The 21774-nt window shown below is 33.9% G+C and overlaps 3 protein-coding genes across 3 annotated transcripts; all 3 read right to left on the bottom strand.

Moving 5' to 3' along the window:
• Positions 1 to 8042: 8042 nt before the first annotated feature.
• On the bottom strand, positions 8043 to 9034 carry LOC129800930 (luciferin sulfotransferase-like). The gene is made up of 3 exons (XM_055845673.1): positions 8792 to 9034; positions 8531 to 8674; positions 8043 to 8047 (listed from the first exon to the last, which is right to left on the bottom strand). The coding sequence occupies exons 1-3, from the start codon at positions 9012 to 9014 to the stop codon at positions 8043 to 8045; spliced, it is 372 nt and encodes a 123-aa protein (XP_055701648.1). The 5' UTR covers positions 9015 to 9034.
• A 4690-nt stretch (positions 9035 to 13724) lies between these two features.
• Positions 13725 to 15295, bottom strand: LOC129802333 (luciferin sulfotransferase-like). Its single transcript, XM_055848068.1, has 2 exons — positions 14549 to 15295; positions 13725 to 14465 (listed from the first exon to the last, which is right to left on the bottom strand). Exons 1-2 carry the CDS (start codon positions 14881 to 14883, stop codon positions 13784 to 13786), a joined length of 1017 nt encoding a protein of 338 aa, XP_055704043.1. The 5' UTR covers positions 14884 to 15295; the 3' UTR covers positions 13725 to 13783.
• Positions 15296 to 16087: 792 nt separating this feature from the next.
• LOC129802327 (medium-chain acyl-CoA ligase ACSF2, mitochondrial-like) lies at positions 16088 to 17889 on the bottom strand. The gene has a single exon (XM_055848057.1). It carries the CDS (start codon positions 17860 to 17862, stop codon positions 16099 to 16101), a length of 1764 nt encoding a protein of 587 aa, XP_055704032.1. The 5' UTR covers positions 17863 to 17889; the 3' UTR covers positions 16088 to 16098.
• Between the last annotated feature and the right edge of the window lie 3885 nt (positions 17890 to 21774).

Here is a 21774-nt window from a genome sequence, read left to right as displayed (position 1 = left end):
GTGTAGAGTAGCAAGATGCTTATAGAAGATATCCTGCTGATGGGATGTCGCAGCCACAGAAGCTCCTTCGCCATACCATTTGATCTTTCAAGATCCTCTCAAGATCTATATTTTCGAACCCTCCATCTTTGGCAGAGTGGCAGAGTACTTGAAGAAGATGAATTTGTAGAGCCACTGAAACTTCCTCGCCATCTGATTCCCCAGTCTCTTCTGCACTCTGGAGATTCTTGTCTCCTCACATTTCTCACTTTGCTGCTGTTGATTCACCAATTGATGTCTCATGCACCTGGACATATCTCACTGTGACCCGTATTTACCATATTTTTCGCAAATTTTTATCATCTCTCTCTCTTCTTTTTATGTTTTGGCTGTCAGACTCAATCAGGTCCATATAGCCAAAATTTTTATCATTTTCACCAACAAAATAACATTGACACACCGCACAGCTGATTTGACAATCTGATTCTTTCGCGCGCGCATTCGATTTGAAATTGGGAACAGTTGGGAATTAAATTGAGAAATAAAATCATGCTTATGAAAAAGTTCTATGCAAAAGTGCATAAGTCTCAGCCAATCAGATTGCTCCATTTTGGTTTATGTATTTTTTCTTATGTACTTTTTCATCATGTGAATGAGCCCTTATACTGATTTTTTCATATTCTTTTTCAATCCGATTTTTCGTAGTGACTCATTTGATTTACTGATCAAAAATTGACATATCTTTTCGATGTGAGAAACCATGTTACGATGATCGTTTGTCCGTCCGTCCGTTCGTCTCTATGTTACCAGAGATACAGACCATACGATTAGGGAAAAAAATTGTTTGGAAAGGTCTTATATTCCAGGAAAAGTCTGAATCACTTAATTCAGTTAAAATTTGTCAGACAGAGTGATCTGAACAGTAAAATATATTTTTCGAGATAGAAAAAATATGTATCAGGACGTAGATGTAGGGGAGAGTTGGAGAACAATAAAGGACATAATAAAGTGGATGTCAAGAAATAGAATAGAAGGAAGTCAAACAGCCTACAGCTCTGATAACGGTCACGCAGACGGATTAAACCGATTAAACACAAAATATATGCATTTCATTCACAATTTCATCAAAAAATCAATTTTAAACATTTCTTTTATTCATAGATATTCAATTATATTAAATTTGTAAGTAATGTCAATTTTTCTTTAAAAATTACATAAAAAGTGACCAAATTCTATGGGTTAATGTTGTAAAAATTCCAATTAATAAAATTTATATAAAGTCAACTAGTACGTAGGGGAAGCTTGTGCAGCTTCATACGGAAAATGACGTCCAAGTTACAAGATTTTTTTTTATTGAATACCACACAAGCCAGATCAATTATACCACTATGTCAAAAAAATCTCTTACTTATTTGGTCCGTAATTCCATCTCATAAAATCCTTTTAAATCCGAAGATTACTGTCTGGAGGAAAATTAAAATTTAATGGCGATTTTTACGAAGCTGCTTCTGTTTGCTCACCTACGTAGAAAATTTTGGCACCTATGTACGCTTCATTTATCTTGAGGTATCTTGCGTTTTAAAATCATTTTTATACTTATTTTTCTAAGACATGTTTTTAGGATATTTGGAAAATCACTTTTTCACTGTATTCACATGGTCAATTAAGTGTGAAATGTGAAAGATTCCACTTGAAAATAAGTCAAATTGGATGAAAAATGGTTTAAATCAAGCCCGTTTAAGTGCACCGATATGGCAATGGAAGAATCACACCTTACCATAAGCAGTTTTAAGCTTAGTGTTTGAATTAATAGAAGTAAAACAAAAATTATTTGTTAAGGTTTCACTTTGATGGAGAATTGCGTGTCTTTATTTGAGGAAAATGAATAATATCCCAATTTACTCGTAAACTTAATCAATGGAATGTCTGGATGGGTCAAATATTCCAGAGCGACGTTTACGGTGTGACCCAAAACCCCCAAAACAGTGAGAAATTCCCAAAGTCGGTAGTTAATTATTTTGATCGATGTTTTTGCGAAGCTGAAGAGTTCAGTTTTCCTGAGCTACGAATGTAGTAATGCTTGTGAAATTCCCTCCATCCACAAAAACGATCCTTTTCGAGTAAAAGATTTTCAGGGTAAGTATAATATTAACCCTGACAAACCCTCTATCTACAAGTTGTAGTACTTGTTTTTTTCAAAGACACTGAAATGTAAAAAGTTCAGATTGTAAAGATTCTCAGCTAAAAACGCATCATTTGCTTTTACTGCTCGAACTCCACGGAGAGAGCAGTATATATGTAAATCCCTAGATTTTTTCACCCCCAAAATTTCCACCTTCCATCCCCCGAAGACCACGTTTGTCAACAAATCTTCGCGTTTCAGACGATTTCTGAGAAATGTCACGCTGTTTGTCCGTCCGGCTGTCATCAGCTCTAGAGGCCAGACGGTAAGAGATAACGACTTGGGACCTAAGGGGGACCCCCAAAAGTCGACTCAAGGATCGTTAACATGCCCCTCATTTTCCCCCCACCCCTCCCTTTCCGCTCCAAAACCATGTTTTTTTGGGATTGCTCGAAAACGCGTAGTGCGATTTTTTTTTTCATTTTTGATCAAGCGAATGGGGTCATTTTTGGGCTCGTTGGAAAGGTCTTGGAATTTCCTATAAAACTGAAGTGGCTCCAATCGGTTCTGAATCGGTAAAGAACCGGTTCATAGCCGATAACTAATTTTAATCTGAAAATCGATACTTTTAAATCAATTTTGGAAGATCTTTTGAATGATATATGAAACGGTTCAAATCGGTTGAGAACCGGTAAATAGTAAATGGTAAATGATGCCAAAGTACTTCTGAGGTATATAGCATCTAAGTCACGAGTTCGAGAATTTCGCAAAGTCTGAGACCCTTTGCCACCCCTTTTTGACCTAGGAGAGATGACTAAGCTTCCAAATTTGTCAGGAAATGTATGTTGGACTAGTTATTATAATATATGGCCATGGACTAGATTGATTTAGTAATTTAGAAAAAAATCAACTTTTACTAAGCTACAACATTACGAAGCTGCAAAATCTCCCTCTACTGATATTAATATATTCATTTTCCTTTTAACTGAGTCCCATAAACAACAAATAGCTCCCGCATATACACAAATTACTGTCCATTTTCCCCGTGTTGCCTCTGAAAATTGCTGAAGCGAGTAGCGGGAATTTTAATTATATTCTGCAACCGCCATCAGCAAGCATGGGTATGTTATCTGACAGGGATTCTGGTACAGGGTTTGAACTCTAATGTTTTGCTTATATTAAATTAAAATGTTGTTTTAAGCAGGACGGAATACCACAAAAAATTGTACGTCATGAGCAAATACTAATAATAATAATAATTTATTTGTGGTCGAAGAAATATGGATTTTGTTAGAAGAGGTAAATACAGGAGTCTGGTGTACAACCCTTGCTATAACGTGCAATATATTTTCAACTTATTCACTCATCGTGTGCAGTAGAAATATCTTGTGCAAATAAATTGTTGGGAAAATACCTGTAAATTGTGTTTGTTTATACAGCACACACTCAAACCAAAAAGCGTGCACAAAGTGAAATATGAGCTAATAATGTTATTACCCGTCCTAAACTTTAATCTCTGTAATCTACGCTTTGCACGCAATTTCCCACAAAGTCAGCAGGTTTCTGGCTTAGAGTTTCCTGGCACTTTTTTACTCATAGTCAGGAAACTTACATTCACAGGGTGGAGGGTTTATGTTTATAAAAATTATTATTCCGAGAACAAATATGTTGTATTTGTTGGGCTCCTAAAAGTCAATGTAATAGTATAAATAAAAGTTGAAAGTAAAAAATAACAGTAATAAATCATGTGAAAAACCTAAATTAAATTATTTCATCTCAATTGATTTATGTTGTAAAACATAAATTAATAAGGGGACTTTTCAGAAAGATTAGGATTTTTTAAAAAAATTCTCTGAAGTCAAACGTTTAACTATTGTTTCATATAATTGATTGGAACTAGTTTAGACTTGTTAGAGAATCCAACGCCTTTCCAAGGGATTCAAATAATTCGCAATTCGGTTGAAAAATACGTTCTCTAGAGTCTTTTTTTTTAAACTTTACCTTATTTGAAAACCCGTTATTATGAACGATTGATAAGTTTTGCTATATATGAACCAAATGTACACGTAAAGGTGACTCTGAAAGAGTAACACATAAAAAAGTACTTACCTTGGGCAAGATGATTCAGGCAAACAGAGGATTTAATATCATTCTTTATAAGAACAGTTTAATCTGACTGTTCCTAAAATTTTTATTATATAACTTTGGTCATGACCGTTTTTACTAATTTATACAAATACAAAGATATATTATTTTATTAAATATTTTATTTTTATTTAAGTATTCAAAGATAATTTTTTTACCTAGAAAAAGCTTCCTCATTTTAACAGATCATTCTAGAGCACATTGGTGAAATGGTCCTTTGTACCTCGTTGTTTTAAACGTTGATTGCTTTTTTTTTAACATTATTAGAAGATACCAAGTGGAGACATTTGGTCTGGGTTGGTATTTTCAATTTCTTAGTGTGTTTGCAATATATCCTCAAAGTATCAGGTTCTGTGCTGAAAAGGTATACCAATAGACGAACAGAGAAAATTGCAGAGGAAGCTATCTGGGTGATTTTCACTCTGAAGCACGTATCAATAATTGTAGTTGTACCAAAATAGAATTGATTCCCATTTCTTCCGAAATACTCCTTGAAAATTTCAATGAACTTTGCTATATTATATTAGAGGACTGGGAAGCATTTAAGACTTAGCTGAACTTGTGACTTCTGTGAACAATTTTCAGAACAAACACACAAGACACGTTTAACGTATATTTTGAGCCATGCTCGTATCATTTGACAATTTTGATCAAAGTTTTCAGGAAATTTCTATAAAGAATATTTTGTTTCTTCTATACAACAGATTTCGAAAATATTCTGGAATTATAAAATTTTAATAGATTTTTTCTTTCATAGTCATTTTAAATTATTCCAATTTATATCTGTGAACTCTGTGAATAAGATTTGAACATCTCAAATAAGATTTTTCATTTTTGCATTAAAATTTGAAAATAATTACTACCAGGTAGCACAATTCATTTCCTTAAGAATAGAAAAAAAATAAAATAGGATTTGAAAACAAAAGCTTACAAAATGCACAAATTGCAGGAAAAAGGATGGAAAAGCGGTAGAACTTAGTGAAATAATAGAATTCCTGTCGTTAATAAGTTGTGCATTAATTAATTCCACGGATAAAGTTGTTTTTGTTGAATTTTGAAATTTTCTAACAGTTCCAGATGGGAAAAGGAAAAATACCGTAAAGAAAGTGTTCTTGAGTGAAGGGTTTGTTTTTATACTTCTTTGTGGTTTACTTTTTCTCTTTGCCCACAACCATTACATTTGTGTTTCTTCACCCCTGGTGACCACTTTTCTTAACTTATTTTCGCGTTTCGTACGATTTCTGAGAAACGATGTTACGCTGTTTGCCCGTCTATCCATCATATTCGTCTTGCCATCGATACTTCTTTAGGCTAATCGTTTATAGAGATAGAAAATTGGGATTTGGGATCTTCGGGAGACCCCCATAAGCCAATTCGAGGACAGTTAAAATGCCCCTCATTCTTAGCTGATTTTTCCATAGCTCTTCACTTTCCCACCAAAACCATGCTTTTTTGGGATGCATGGTAATGCTTTTTTTCATTTTCGGACATCAAAATGCTGAAATCCAAAATCTCGAATTCTTTAAAGTGTCATAGCTACTCCCACGATTGCCTCCGAACTTGCTAGAGGCAAAGGGAAATTTTTTGTGGCTTCGAAAATTATTTTACAGTAGAGCCTCGTTATAGGCCATATTTGGTTCCAGATTTGACACTTAGGTCACACTATAGTCCATGTCATTTTTAAAATTATCAACGACTTTTAGTATTGAAATTGCTCGACGGCTTCCACGGTCTTTGCGATTGTGGTACTTGTCCTCGCTCTCTTCATTATGGATCACAATTATCACACTTAGTAAAGTTTGCCAAAAATATTGAAATAATTATGGCAACATTGCATGTCGTGTACTAAAAAAAAAATCCTTACTTAAAATTAGTGATTTGAAATCAACGGTCGATAAATTGCGGACTATAGAGCGTTGGCCTATAGCGAGGCTCTACTGTACACATTATCCTCCATATAATTTCAGCCTTTTCAGGATTTTGAACATTCGAGATTTTGGCTTTCGGGATTTTGGCTGCCTCCAGTTTTAGAGGTTACTTAGGCGGACATTTCGGATATATACAAAAATAAGATAAGATTTTGCCAAAGGGGGGGGGGGGCAATCTAGGCCTCTTATGGTTCCTCACTACTATTATATCTTATCCCCCGATATGGGTAGCCGCTCTATGTCGCAGCTCTGTATGCTCACCAGTGCCAAGTGCCGCTGCTACTATATAACAGCAGCCCATCTCGGTGTGTGTTTGGATCAGTGACAGTGAATATTTATATCGACTAAAGTATCACTTTCATGCCGAAACTCGTTCTCGTACCAGCCTCTATTGTTTTAAGGCGGTTCCCTTTTTTCTTAATATGCACTATTGGTATTACTATTCATTCATTCACTGGACGAATTCAAAGCCGATATGGCATGAGAAATATTTTCCTGGTGCTGTTCAGCTTTGAATCCGAGACCTCACAGTCATAGAGAAACTACCTTATCCACTGACCCACTGAGGCTCATATACGAAAATATCGTTGAATAAATCCTAATACAGGGAGTCCCGGCTTGGGAGAAAACGGTTTGAATGAATTTGATATGAATTTCCTTGTTGGGCGAGCTAATTTATAAAATCATTTTTGAAATGCCCCTAAATGAATGAAATTTTAACTTATTCCAAAGATAGCTTCTGTGGGTATGCAATTTTTTCTGTGACACTGGAGTAAACTTGCGGATTTTTTTCAGTCCCGAGACATTCTCTCAAAGCGGGATGCCCTGTAACGGGTTTTCAAGTTTAAAGGTTAAAAAGGATCTACAGAGCGAATTTCTCAACCGAATGGTATCATGTTTGGGCTCTTGAGAAAGGTCTTAAAATTTCTAACAAGTCTGAACAGATTCCAATTGGTAATGAACTAAGCTATTTTCTGCGATCTCTCACGTGATTTATGAATGAGCTCAACTTCAAATCGCTTGTGATACAGTTAGATACAAATTTGAGAATTTTGCAAAGCCTGAAACGCTTTGCCACCCCGTTTTTTTAATTTAGCCAACAAATACCGAAGCTCACTGTAAAGACATTTTGTTCTAAAATTATAGTTTTTAAGTTACCTAATTCTCTGCCACTTTAATAGTTTGAGCGAGCCCTCACCTTTTTGGAACAGCTAAGATGGTTTTCAGTGAAATGAGAGACAATACTCTTGTTACAATTGGTCACAAAATATCCTGCGCTCTAATATGCGGATGTTCTGCTAAAGTCACAGATGGGGTATCGTCTCAAGATATTCCCCACAATTCGAATAGTTTGTGCAAACCGCACAACAACCACAACATAAGACTTGATTAGCTTCACCAACTATTTCCAATGTGTTGCACACCATTTGCAAGAGACATTTGAGGGCCAAAGTTTGTCTCCTGAGGACACAAATTGTGTGATTTTCATTTGTGTCACGTCACGCGTGGTTGAATTATGAACGATGTCTCTCTATGTGAGTAAATTGTGACAATCATCTTATTTATTGACTCTTCCTCGGTGTCTTAATAAATCTACACTTGGGGTGAAGTTTTTGGCTAATGAACATTTCTTGAGACTTTTGAGAGCTTTCAATCTAATTGTGTGAGTTTTGTATATACTTGAAAGTGAACTTTCACGATGAATAGTCAGTTTCTTGGGAGTGAATTGTCAAGTGTTCACTTCCCTAACTCTTACATTATTTACGCAGTGTTACGTATAGTATGTACAGTGACTTGTTGATTCAAGTAAGGGAGGTCTATTGAGTATATCATGATGACATAAGATCTTATGTTTATTTAGCGCAAAACTACACTGCAAAGAAGGAAAATGTTGGAAAAGTTAATCATTTATTCGAAATCAATCAATTTAATTGGAAGAAATAAACCTTTTAACGATACATCTTTCATTTGTGATAATATATACTATCAATGTGAAAATTTAATAACAGGTTACACAAAAACTCCAAGTTCTTATCTCAAACCGATTGGTATCTAGTTATGATAATGGCTAGATAGAAACGATAGATTGAGAAATATCTATTCGTTATTTAGGAAGTAGGTACTTAACACAAAGTAAGACAAATAAAAAATAATGACATATAACTTTTCCCGGTTCATCAGAGATATTCTTATACCAATGCAATGAACCAAACACCAAACCAAATTCAAAACCATAATTTAAGTTTAGTGCATATGCTTTAATTCGTTAAATTATTTTTTCTCAAAGTGTGAGGGCATGTTTACAAGATGAGAACTTTCCTTAATTTCGGGTCACAGTTCCAACTTTTTATTTCACTATCCGTCCATTTGTTGAACTTATCAATAAGATCCTGTGACATTTCCTCATTGTGCAATCCAACAGCACCTTTCCGAGTAATTCTGAAATTCTGGTCTACCATTTTGACCTTGCAAATGTCCTCAATTGTTTGCAAGATGTATTCTTTATTCACAGGAGAATTTCTTGAGAATTTCTTAAAGGACAAATATGATCCCCAAGCTTGTCAATTTCCTGTTTCGTGTAGGTTTTTCCAAAGAATCTAGCAGTTTCCTCGATAACTTTGGAATAATTGTGTTTCATATTCCTCAAAAGTAAGAAACAAGATATTTTCTTCATGATGTAGATTCCAAAAATCGATAATGTGGGAGTGATATGGAGAGAAATTTGTTTTATCGTCAAGGAAGACTTCGATGAAATCAGAAAAGTCATGAACATAATGTTGGAAGTTTACATAATGATAGTAATAAGATATAGCCGTGTCTTTCACAATTTCTAGCAACATAAACAATTTTAGGCTTAACAGTTGAAATTTTTGGTAGCAGCAAATGAAGTGGAAGATGTGACTTGATAAATTTGAGTAAAGGAATTTTTTTCTAGGAACTAAATCTCGTCTTCCATTGGAATTATCTCGGGACCACAAGCACCCAGTGTTCTTGAAGTGAAATACAAAGTTAGAAAAGAGAAACGTAGAGGATAAAAAAATTAAGGGTTCTTACTCCAAATACGGAAATCTCCTTTCTAACTGTACTTTTCTGCCTTCATAGTCAAGATTGTTGCAGATTTGCCAAACCATCTCCTGAGTCAAAGTTGTTCCACATTTTGGGAAAGTGACCAGCTAAATGTCATCTGCACGAACTTCGAAATTTTCGATCCTTTCAGCAAACTCCTCATAAAAAGAAGGTGGAAAATATGGCTCCATGCACCAACTCTTTGCTACTTGGATTTTTGGTGTTTTGGATCGTTGGACGTATATATAAAATGATTTACTCCGAGGCAACCGGCCTTTTCTACCATATCCGTTTTAGGAACCTTTTTACAAGTTATCGATATTCTGCCTGTTCTTATTCGTTGTTTGATATCCTCTTTATAGCTGAATGTGTTTTATCTAAAAATTAGACAAAGTCTTAAATGTTCAAAAAATTAAAATATAATTCGAATACTCAAAATATTTTTTTCGTAACTTGTAAGAATATGGTGCTAAATGATTAAAGCTTTTAAATGTGAAATTGAAATAGAACAGGATTATACAAACTTCGTTGCTTAAATTGTATTATATTGTATTGTATTGTATTTATTTTCATCTTGAGGCATCACCCATCCCCCATGCGTCCTTCGCCGTCTTAGCGTCGATTACCAACCTTCAGAGTAAAACGTTGGAAAAACTTCTTCACAGGTTGTAAAAGTCATATTGACAAATATAGGGTAAATTTTTTTTGTCGGAGATATCAACAAGAGACAAAGGCCAGGTTAATTCAGCCGTTTGGCATATTATAAATGAAAATAGTTAAAAACAGACAAATAAATAAAATAAATAAATAAAAATGTAAATATAACTAATTAAATAATAATTAAATTAGCAATGCATCGTGATATATTTTAGCTCCAAAACCATTTGTAAAGGCAAATTTACATTATGATAAGCCTCATTTCTGTTTAAAAATAGAGGAAAGACACTATTTCAAAGAAGCCCAATACAAATGTAGGGGAAAGTGGTCTGCCTTTGAATGCGGCAGCCTTTGAACATTTATTTTTTCTCTTACTTCTTAAAGCAAAAATTCTATTTTGTTAATCGAAGTTAATTGAAAATGAATTAATTGTATTGACTATAGTTTAGCAAATAGGGTTTTTGATTTGGAAAATAAGAGAAAAATTGATATATTCAAAGGCTGCCGCATTCAAAGGTAGGCCACTTTCCCCTACCCCTTGTACTCCAATTCTTTCTATAAACGGAAAACGTTTGAAAATTTGGTCTTTCTCTTGAAATTTAGAATCTCACTATGATACCTGCAGGGGGAAGTGGGGCACCTTTGAAAGTGGGGTACTTTTGAAATTGGGATTTTTTTTACCTATTTTTAAATAAAATTGAGCCTTATCGTGATATAATTTAGCGGCACAGATTAAAAAGCTAAATTACATTATGCTATGGCTCAGTTCCATTTAAACATAGGAGAAAAATCCCAATTTCAAAGGTGCCCCACTTACCCCTATTATGTTATGATTTCGCGGATTAAAACGTTCTTGAAACCGTTTTGGTGTAAAAAGTTTGTGCTTCGAGGAAGTAGGGTCGATCCAGCCTTTAGTGAATTGTTGATGTGAACCAGCATAGGGTACGGATCTTTGCAGTTACAATTTTAAAAGGTATAATGGTGCTGATAGAATTTGATGTCGATGACTCCTGATTCAGGCCAAAATATGCGACTGGTTGTAGTTCCAAGTTATAGGTTTCACTTAAGATGATGGAAAAGGTCTGAAATGCGAAATTCACAAATTTATTTTGAGATGGAATCCTGTCCGATCTAGCCCCACTTAAACTTATTATTAGTTTAATTTGGACTTAGAATTATATATTGGATATAAGCAGTAAGCGAGTGGGCCTATTTATTCACCAACAGATAAAGGGGTGCCACTCTGACCAACAATTAATAGAATTATCGTACTGTTTAGCTCAATTCTGGACACTGAAAATTATTTTCTCTTTATATAGAATAAAATAATTAACAAGTTTAAGGTAACATTTAAGGTCCAATTTGATTTCAATCTTATGTTTATTGGGTTAAAAAAACTTTGAACCAATTTATAAATCAATTTAAAAAAAATATCCAAATGAAACATAAATGAGGGATTTAAATTTCGGATAAAATATTTCTTTTCCAAGCTAATAACAATTTTTTACCAATTATTCACTGATTGAATTAAGATGTGGAATGATTTAAGGTTATTGTCATATATCAAGAAAATGTTCGTCTACACTATCTTTAAGTAAAAATCAGAAAATAAAGAAATGCATAAGAAAGGCAAAATTTATAATTTTGAACAACTAACGCGCAATTTCGAACAAACCAGTTTGTAAGTTCGACCTTTGACAAATAATAAAAATTTAGCAATTATGTAAATGATGATATAATATTTTAAAGACAATTTTGTAGATTTTTTAATAAGTTGTGAGGGGGCTGTCTAAACCCTAAATTGATTTGTCCAAAATCTTCGTATTTACCAACATTTAGGGGTTATCAGACCTAGAGGAAGTTGAAAAACACTGAAAGTTATGTAATTGAAGCGAAAGTTTACTTATCAGGACAGTTTCTAAAGATTCTAGGTCAGTTCTTTTTTTTAACCATTTGGCCATTGGGACATGGATAACGACTAGGGGGAAGTGGGGCACCTTTGAAAGTGGGGTACCTTTGAAATTGGGATTTTTCACCTATTTTCAAATAAAATTGAGCCTTATCGTGATATAATTTAGCTACACAAACAGATTGAGAAGCTAAATTACGTTATAATATGTCTATATTCAATTTAAAAATAGGATAAAAATTCCAATTTCAAAAGTGCCCCACTTTCAAAGGTGCCCTACTTCCCCCTACAGACAGACTTAGAGAAACAAAATAGTGTGACGTGTGCATTGTGAAGTTATGGTGTAATTTGAGTTCCAAGTGGGTGGATAAAGGCTTAAAATTTCGAAGCATTTAAAATGCTGGTGTGGTGGCATCACTTATGGCCAGTCTATACTTGTGGCCTCTTCGCAAAAATCTTCAATTTTTTCTCACAAAATGATTTCAAAGAACCACAAAATTACCAATATTCGATGTGCTATCATTAAATGAAAATTTTAAATTGATTTACATTAATATTTTGGTATAATAATAAACAATTTAAGGAAAATATTTTACTGATGCGGATTACAATTATAAATACGTCAAATCGTTAAGAAATTTACTAACGATCACAAAAATTTTAACAACTAAATATTGTATCTTCAATCGAAAACATTTAGTACTATTTTTCAAAACTACTTTCCTTAATAACTATATGTTCTTTTACTGTTAAATTTTGATAAATTTTTAAACAATAAATATAAAATTAAGATGAGGCCATAAGTTATGACCAAATTTATAGGACTACGGACTTGTGGCCACGGTATTTGACGTATGGCGCCCTCACACCATATGTGACATTATTTTGATTTGGAGAATTGTCAATTGTATTGTTTTTATTCAATAGTTCGGTGTTTTCTGGCAAACAGTTAATGAAATTTAAGGTAAGTAATGAAATTGTTTATAAATAAATGTGGTGTAAAATCTGGTTTCAAGATACCTCGAGAGTTGCAGATTTATCTCATAAATTTGTATTTTGTTACAGATAACCTAACTTTTCTTTTTCACTCTTTTAGGACAATGATACCAGTAAAAAAATATTTAAAAAAAAAACTAAAAAGAACCTCAATATTCAACTCACAGGCATTGAGAGGCATTGATCACAACTCTCCTCAATAAAATCTCCGGGAAGGATCCGGAAGAAATATCAGATCACGAAGGCTTTCGCAATGCCCTTACAAAAGGAGACAGAGGGAATTATGAGGTGGGTTTTTCATGCAGTCAAATATGGCATTTTTCAGTATGAAAAACGGATTGCGGGCCTCAGTGAATAGGCGGATGAGAAGTAATTAATAGTGCAATGCTACAATTATGAATAAAAACTATAAAAACTTAAGTAAAAAATAATAAAAATTTATGAAACTACCTAAAATCTCTTTCTTTTCTTTTGCATTTAAAATATTTTATTTCTAAGTTTATTTTGCATTATTTTACATTGTGGCCATAAGTCATTCCAAGAGCGGCCATAAGTTCGTAAGAGTGGCCACAAGTTATGAATTTTACATTTTTGGAAAAATCATACTTTTTCTGAGGCTTAAGGGAATTTCCTAATACATTCACCGGGATATATCGAAAGGAAGTACTTTAAAGAAATTACAGTTAAAATTTTATCTTATATGGTCAAAAAGAAAAGAAGCTGTGAGCAAATATGTCCTTAGTGTGGCCATAAGTTATGCCGCTACCCTATATCAATGTTGACTTTATAAATATTGACAAAATTGGAATACGATCGACGACAACGTGATGCTGAAACATGTGTTTTTATTCTTTAATTTTTAAAATTTCACACTATTCAATATTTGCATCACAATCAGACCCAAAATTAAAACATATTCAAGTTTAGTGCTAATGTTTTAATCGATTAAACTATTTGTCCTCTCTCTGTGCGAGGGCATGTTTACAAAATGAAAACTTTCCTCAATTCCGGATCACAGTTCCATCTCTTCATCTCACTATCCGTCCATTTGTTGAACTTATCAATGAGTTCCTGTGACATTTCCTCTTTGTGCGAACCAACCGCACCTTTTCGAGTAATTCTGAAATTCTGGTCCACCATCTTGACCTTGCAAATGTCCTCAACTGCCTTCAAGATGTATTCTTTATTCACTGCAGGATTTTTTGAGAATTTCTCAAAGGCCAAATGATCCGCAAGCTTGTCAATTTCCTGTTTCGTGTAGGTTTTCCCGAAGAATCTAGCAGTTTCCTCGATAACTTTGGGATGATTGTGTTTCATATCTTCAAAGGTAAGGAACAAGATATTTTGTTCACGTCGTAAGTTCCAAAAATCGATAATGTGGGAGTGATATGGAGAGAAATCAATCTTATCGTCAAGGAAGGCTTCCATGAAATCAGAAAAGCTATGAGAATAGTGCTGGAAATTAACATAGTGATGGTACCAAGAAATTGCTGTATCCTTCGCATTTCTAGCAACATAAACAATTTTAGGCTTAACAGTCCAAATTTGTGGTGGCAGCAAGTGTGCTGGAAGATGTGTTTTGATAAATCTGGGTGAAGGCATTTTTTCCAGGAATGAAATCTCGTCTTCCATTGGAATATCTCGCGACAATAAGCACCCAACTCTGTAATTGTAATGCAAATACTTAAGAGAGGCATATTGGGGGAGGAACGTAGAGAATAAATATGTATAATCAAGGGTTCTTACTCCAAATACGGAAATCTCCTTTCTAACGCTACTTTTCCGCCTTCATAGTCGAGATTGTTGCAGATTTGCCAAACCATCTCCTGAGTCCAAGTTGTTCCACATTTTGGGTAAGTCACTACCCAAACATCGTCTGGGCGAACTTCGAAATTCTCGATTCTTTCAGCCATATTTTCATAAAAAGAAGGTAGAAAACATGGCTCCATGCACCATTTTTCTGCTAATGGTAGGTTTTTCAGTTTTTCGGATCGTTGGACATAAATAAAATCATTCACTCCGAGGTAACCGGCTTTTTCTACTATTTTGGTTTTAGGAACCTTGCTACAAGTGATCGACATTGCGAATGTTTGAGAGATCGCACCAGATTAGTTTAAATGGCAACGTATCACTGAAGACACTAGGAGCAACACTGTTTGAATTGCCCAAATTGAATATTAAAGCTGCTTTATATAGGTTTATCAGTTCACACGAAACCTGAATTGTGTTGTGTTAGAAAATGCGAGATATTTCACACGGTTCATAGAATATCTCTGTGTGTGAAAAGTATATTTTTTATGAATGGACATCAGTGATAACGCTGAATTATAGAGCAAAGTGGGGCAACATTATTTGCACTTTTCGACCATGGAAGAAATATCAAGAAATTTTGAATTAGAGTTCTGAAAAAATTATGAAATTTAAATTTTTTTTTTATTTGTACCGCTTGAGACTTTTTATGGGCTGTTGGAGCTGTTAAGTTTACCCAATTGGGTGCATAATTGGGTGTTTTTTACGATTGATATTTGGTTAATTCCTTTTGACGCAAAATTTCTCAAATTGTGTTGACGTAGGGGCTGAAAGATTTGATTTGAAGCATAAAACTGCTTTACTGGTTAAAGTCACTTTGGGGCATAATCTTTAAGAAAAGTAGTAGGGGAGAGTGCTCTCCCTTCGAACGTTCATGCCTTCGAATAATGTGAATTTCTTGTGTTTTTCGTAAGAGATTTACACTAAATTATCACGGAATTATCAACAATTGCTGATAAGCCAACTAATATTTAATAGAAATGTGTAAGTCTCTTAGGAAAACTAAAAGAAAATTCACATTATTCGAAGGCATGAACGTTCGAAAGGAGAGTACTTTCCCCTAGATCGGTATAATGTTGACATATGTGGACGAAATGTCTTTTTGGACAGTTTCCAAAGCATCATAGCTCCAAAGTATATCGGTCATTTTGGTATGAGTTTTCTTGTGCACTGAGTGAGAGAAATCCGAAAAAGTTAAAATAACATTCCGAAAATGTTAATTTTACCCTGCAGTATTGATCCTAAATCGGTGTAAATATTACCCTTTTTAGGTGTATTGGGGGTTAAAGTTACCCTTTTTCATGTTAATTTTACCCTTAAAAAGGTGTAAAATTAACATTAAAAAATGTTGATATATTTTTACACCTAAAAAGTGTTAAAGTTATGAGGAAAAAAAGTTAATCGCACCCTCTTTTTTTCTCAGTGTGGAGTTCAATGAACAAAAAATCCCAGAGAATATATCAAAATTCACCAATATTATAGAATTATCACACAACTTTATTTATATCAAATTGTTCCTGCAGTTTGAATTTCTGAACCTTACCAGATAGTGTTTTAGGGAATTCACTGACAATTTGCACATAACGTGGAATTTTGAAGTATGAAATTTTCCCACGACAAAATTCACGTATATCCTCAAGTGAACATTCTTTGACACCTTCTCGAAGACGAATAAAGGCACACAGTTCTTCCCCAAGTCTCTCATCTGGAACCCCGACCACATAGGCTTCGGCAATCAAGGGAGAAGTCACTAGAATATTTTCCACTTCTTTTGGGAAAATATTCTCTCCACCTCGAATAATCATATCCTTCAACCTTCCTACAACCTTTCCATAACCATTAGCATTTAGGATGAACTGATCTCCAGTCTTGAGCCATCCGTTCGTTTCAAGGACTTCTCTGGTTTTAACTTCGTCTTCCCAGTAGCCTAACATCGTAAAATAACCTCGAACGCATAGTTCTCCAGGTACGCCAAAAGGTACAAGATTTCCATTTGAATCTATCACCTTAGCCTCAATGTGGTCTTGCATGTGACCAACTGTCTCAAGGACCAGCTCTTCTTCATCATTTGGAAGAGTGTTGAAGCATACAGCTGAATCTTCAGTCAAACCATAGACGTTCTTTACTTTCTTGAGACCTAGCTCACTCTTCATATCGCGTAAGAGTTGAGGAGGACACAGAGCACCACCACTAATAGCAATCTCAGCTTTAAGATTGAGCTTCATCTGTCTCTGCTTGTTCACCAAATCGACCTGCATAGTCGGTGTACCATTGATCACAGAACACTTTTCATTTTGAACAGCAAGTAGAGATTTTTCGGAATTGTATGTAATCGATGGAATTACAAGAGTAGCATGATGGGACAGACTTGCTAACATTGATATGACAACACCGTAAACATGGAAGAATGGTACTTGCATACAGATCCGTTTCTCGCACAATTCGAGATTTTCTCCAATGTGGATACCATTGTTGACGACACTAAAGTGACTCAGTAGTGCAGCCTTGGGTTTCCCAGTTGTACCAGAAGTAAACTGAATGTTGCATCCATTGTCGGGATTGATTGTTTCTTGATTATGATCAATTTGCTCTATTTGCTGAGTAGAGGGCATTTGAATGATATCGCAAAGTCGAAATGCTCCCTTAAGATCATCCTGAGAATCTACAATGACATGCGAAAGGGACGGTATTTTCTCACAGGACAACATTCCAGGAGTTGAAGTTGGTAATTCTGGAACTATTTTTAGCAGTGATTCGTAGTATGGCTTATTACGAAAACTTTCGCTCGTAACCAAGGCTTTCATATTGACTTTCTGCAAGCAATATTGTAATTCTGGAGCTTCATAAGCTGGATTTAGGGCAACGAGAATCAAGCCAGCGCGAGCAGCAGCATAGAAAACCACAGGCCATATGATCATATTAGGTGCCCATATACCAATACGGTCACCCTGTTGAAGACCAAGGTTTAGAAGCCCTGCCGCTAAACGATCAGCCTCAAGCTTCAATTCATGATAAGTTAATCTCCTTTGCTCTTCCACAGCAACAAATGCTTCACGGTAGCCAAATTCACTCGCCACTCTGCCCAATTCCTGACCAATTGTCTGATATACTAATGGGTACTTTCCGATGTTGTGAATGTAACTTAATCCATTTGATTGTGTGTGATTTTTTCTGATAACATGACCAATTTGTCTCAATTTTGAGTGATGTTTAAAATAACTGAAGAGTTTCACTAACTTGATCACTGTCATCGTTAATGTTTGAGCAATGAAATTGCACTAATATTCCGATCCATTCAGAAAATTAGCTTCCACTTTGTTTTGTATTGTCATTTATCTTATCTCAATACTTATCAGCGTAATTAATGCCAAGTAATGTAGTACGCGGAACAATGATGAGCAGCTTATCGTGTAGTAGTTGTTCAGAGATATGAAATCTCTATGTATTTTCAAGAGATTTGTTCATAAGTCTGACTAAATTTGCATTCATCTGAGCAGTTTATTCACAGAAATTTGTAAATATTTACTCTTTTGGTTCATTTTGAGAAGGAATATGTGTAATTGTGATATTGAGTTTAAATTCGGTATCTTCATGATTAATTCGCTGATACATGAATACAAACAATAATACATGAATGTTTACAAACATATTTTATTACATCTTGTATATGAGGCACAATTCAAATTTATGGGAAATTCTAAATAAAATTGTCTTTTGCACACATTCAAACTTTCTGTGAGTTCTTTCTTGTATAAATAAGTTTTGTGTGCGTAATTTTGTTGTTCGATGTCCAGTGTGGGAGCAAAATATATTACTAGTAAGGTGCGGTAACCGGATCGTTTTGTGTAGAGTTCTACTTAAACGCTTGCTTTTGGACTGATGAAATTCTTTTTTTACTTCTTCTAAATTCATAGAATTATTCACTGTTTCATTCAGAAACATAATATAAAAAAAATATTAAAAATATTAAAGAAAATTTATAAAATAATGATAATACTGAAATAAGTTAGCGTTCACTAAGTGGATCGCCTTTTCGCTAATTGGGTCAAAGGGTCTTTTAATTGGATGACTCAATTTACAAACATATTAAAACGAGAAAATATTTTTTTTATTACATTTTTAAAATTTTTATTGGATTATTTCATTTAAGGCTGTTTGAAACCAAATGAAAGCTCCAGATTTAAGCTCCAGAAGCTGAGTAGCTATCCCTCTGGTAATGAAGAGGGGAAACAATCTACATCGATCGTCTCGTTCTTTCTGTATCCTTTGTGTTCACTCACACAGTTCACGCTCTACTCTGCACTTCTCCGAAATGCTTCTGGAGTTGGAGCGAACAGAGCGAACAAAAAAATCTCAATGATAGATCCCGAAAACATTGGTCAACACTGTGAGTGAGTGTTGGAGCGATTGGCAGAAATTTTCATATGCGCCGCTTTATAGGATTTTGTGAAGGAGTGAAAAAGTTGGGAGAAAAAAGTTTTTTGACCGCATGTGTCTAAAAAATAGATAAAACTAAAAAAACTAAATTAATAGTTTATATATTTAAAAAAAAAAAAATTACTCTAACTTTCCAATGATCGTTCTATTCCATTTTTATGGAATATCTTTTTTTTCTATCTATTATGCAAAAGATAGTTGTAAAATAAAATTCCACAAGGAAAACAATTCTAGAATCAATATTATATTTATATACTTTTGGTATCACAAAAGTACCAACATCCAGAGAATTTTATTCTAAAAAAAAACGATAAATTCGTTTTAATTGATTCAATGTTGCAAATTCACTTGAGGGTTTTTAGTAGACAATAACTATATGGATATGTAAATTTATTACTATGAGTTAGCACATATACTGCATAAAAGGGGTGGCAAAGGGTCCGAGGCTTTGAGACCTTTGAGAGCTGCTGGAACTCTCGAGAAGAAGTCCTGCCTTTATATTATTTTTTCGAAATTTTTTGAATGCTTATCTAAGATTAGTTTCGATTAATTTATTTTCAAATTACCACATAACCATCTTCAAGTTGAAAATTGTTCAAGAGCGTATTTTAAAAAATCATTAATATTTTAATTAATTTAATTTGCATAACCCCCTCCCAAATCGGTTGAAAATTAGGGTTTGCGAAATCTTTGTTTTTTTCTATTTAATTTTTTATACTTTTGTTTTTCCTAGTTTGTCTTTGGAATCTTTGTTTTCGGTAATGTTTGTTTTTTGGAAACTTTGTCATTCATATATTTTACACAAGTAAGTTTTATTAAATAAGTTAATAAAGTTACAAAGGTGCTTATCGAAGTTTTTAATTGCGTACTTTGGGGCAAAGAAAAATTTTCTGTTTTTTTGGGAAGTTTTTAGTTTCGTCCTTTGGGGCAAAGGGAAATTTTCCGGGAAAAGGGAAATTTTAGGAAAGTTATAAAATAATACTTGTGCAAAATGTGTGGCAGAGAAAATTTCCGATAATTGTGGAAAATGTATGAAAGACAAAATTTCCATAGACAAAGTTTTCAGAAAAAAAAATTACCGAACACATGGATTGCAAAGACAAACTGGTAAAAACAAAAGTGTAAAAAACAAAACGGAAAGAACAAAGATTCCCGATAATTAAAATTCTGCCCTTTGATCTTGAATAATTCAAAATGGCGAATCAACCGGTCCCGAATTATCCCGTCAAATAATTTCGTCAGATATCTTTAAGATTTCTGCAGAAAATATCTACACCTCTGCAGAAAATCTGCCGATATTCCTACGAATTTTGTTTGGGCTTGGGACAAAATTCGTCAGAAAATTTTTGCAGATTCTCTGACTAATCCTGGTGCACACTCTGGCGAATTTCTGTAGATATTTTGCCGATTTTCTGTAGATTTTTCTACATCCCAGACTTTCCAGACAGCTGTGTCAAAAAAGATGGAATATTTTTCATTGAAGTTTGCAAAATTCAATAGAGTTATTCTTGGTGATATCACAGTGTTTATATAAAATAAAAAATTCTGCGACACGGTGTTGTATGTAGAGAATAGTGAAGTGATAACTTTAAAAACAGTGTCGACCAATTATTTGTGTTTTTGCATCCTTCCATGAACGTTTTTTAAAAATGCAGTATTTTTGCTTGAATCTTTTTACTCGTCTAAAATGTTTAATTGGTAATGCTTTGTTGAGCAGAGCATACCATTTTCTTTGTAACTTTTACAATTTCTTGATAAATCAACAATATATTTGTTGAGACTATGGAGACTATGCAGATTTCCTATGCAGAAATTCTGCAGAGAATCTGCAGAATTTTGAAAGAATTTCTGTCGAAAATCTACAGATTTTTTATGCAGAAATTCTGCCGAAAATCTACAGAATTTCTCTGAAAGTACTAGAATATAGCCGTTACAATTCAAAAAACATCCGAGTAAAATCGGCAGGTAGAGCGATTTAACGGGTAGAGTCTTCTAAATTCGAATGCTCGGGGAGGTATTTTTGACATTTCTCATCTCCAAAATTCGAACGATTTTTTCAAAACTAACGAAATTTATGTCAGATTAAATTGTACTTTGAACCGAATTCGCATTCTTTCTCACAAGTAGTAGTAGTAACATACTTCCTTTTCATTTTATACGATCATAATGTATGTGAACATTTAGGAAAAGCACATAAATATGATTTTCATTCATCCATAATACGAATTTTTTAAAATAACCCGACAATTTACATTTTTACGCAAGCGTTTTTAGAAAATTTTGATTTTCGATTGCTATTCTCTGAAGAGGTTTGAAGAGACTTAAAGGTTTAGCTTAACTGCTTTTATTTCTTAACTTTTAACATATTTGACTTACGATTGCAAAGGGTAACTAATAAAATAGACTTTTAAAAATTACATTAATATAGATTTATATTTAGGAGTTCAAATTATTCAGTAACTGGATACATTTCAGAACCCGTATCAACCGATTTTGACCTTGGAAATTATTCAACTGGTGATTCTTTATTTCGATCTAAAATTTGAGTTTTATCGACAAGGACATTTTTTAAAATCAAATTTGAGAAGTTTTATGTTTCAATTTAAGTCAGTTATGAACTGGTAACTCGAACTTGTAAGTGCACGGCTTTTCCTTATAGATTTTTTAGTATTTAACCATTTACTTTTTTTCTACATCTCATTTGACTAAAAGTATATGTACTTTTC

Source organism: Phlebotomus papatasi, chromosome 2, assembly GCF_024763615.1.
Source record: "Phlebotomus papatasi isolate M1 chromosome 2, Ppap_2.1, whole genome shotgun sequence".
Lineage (NCBI taxonomy): Eukaryota > Metazoa > Arthropoda > Insecta > Diptera > Psychodidae > Phlebotomus > Phlebotomus papatasi.
Note: the sequence above shows the minus strand (reverse complement) of the source record. Positions and strands in the feature narration are given on the sequence as shown.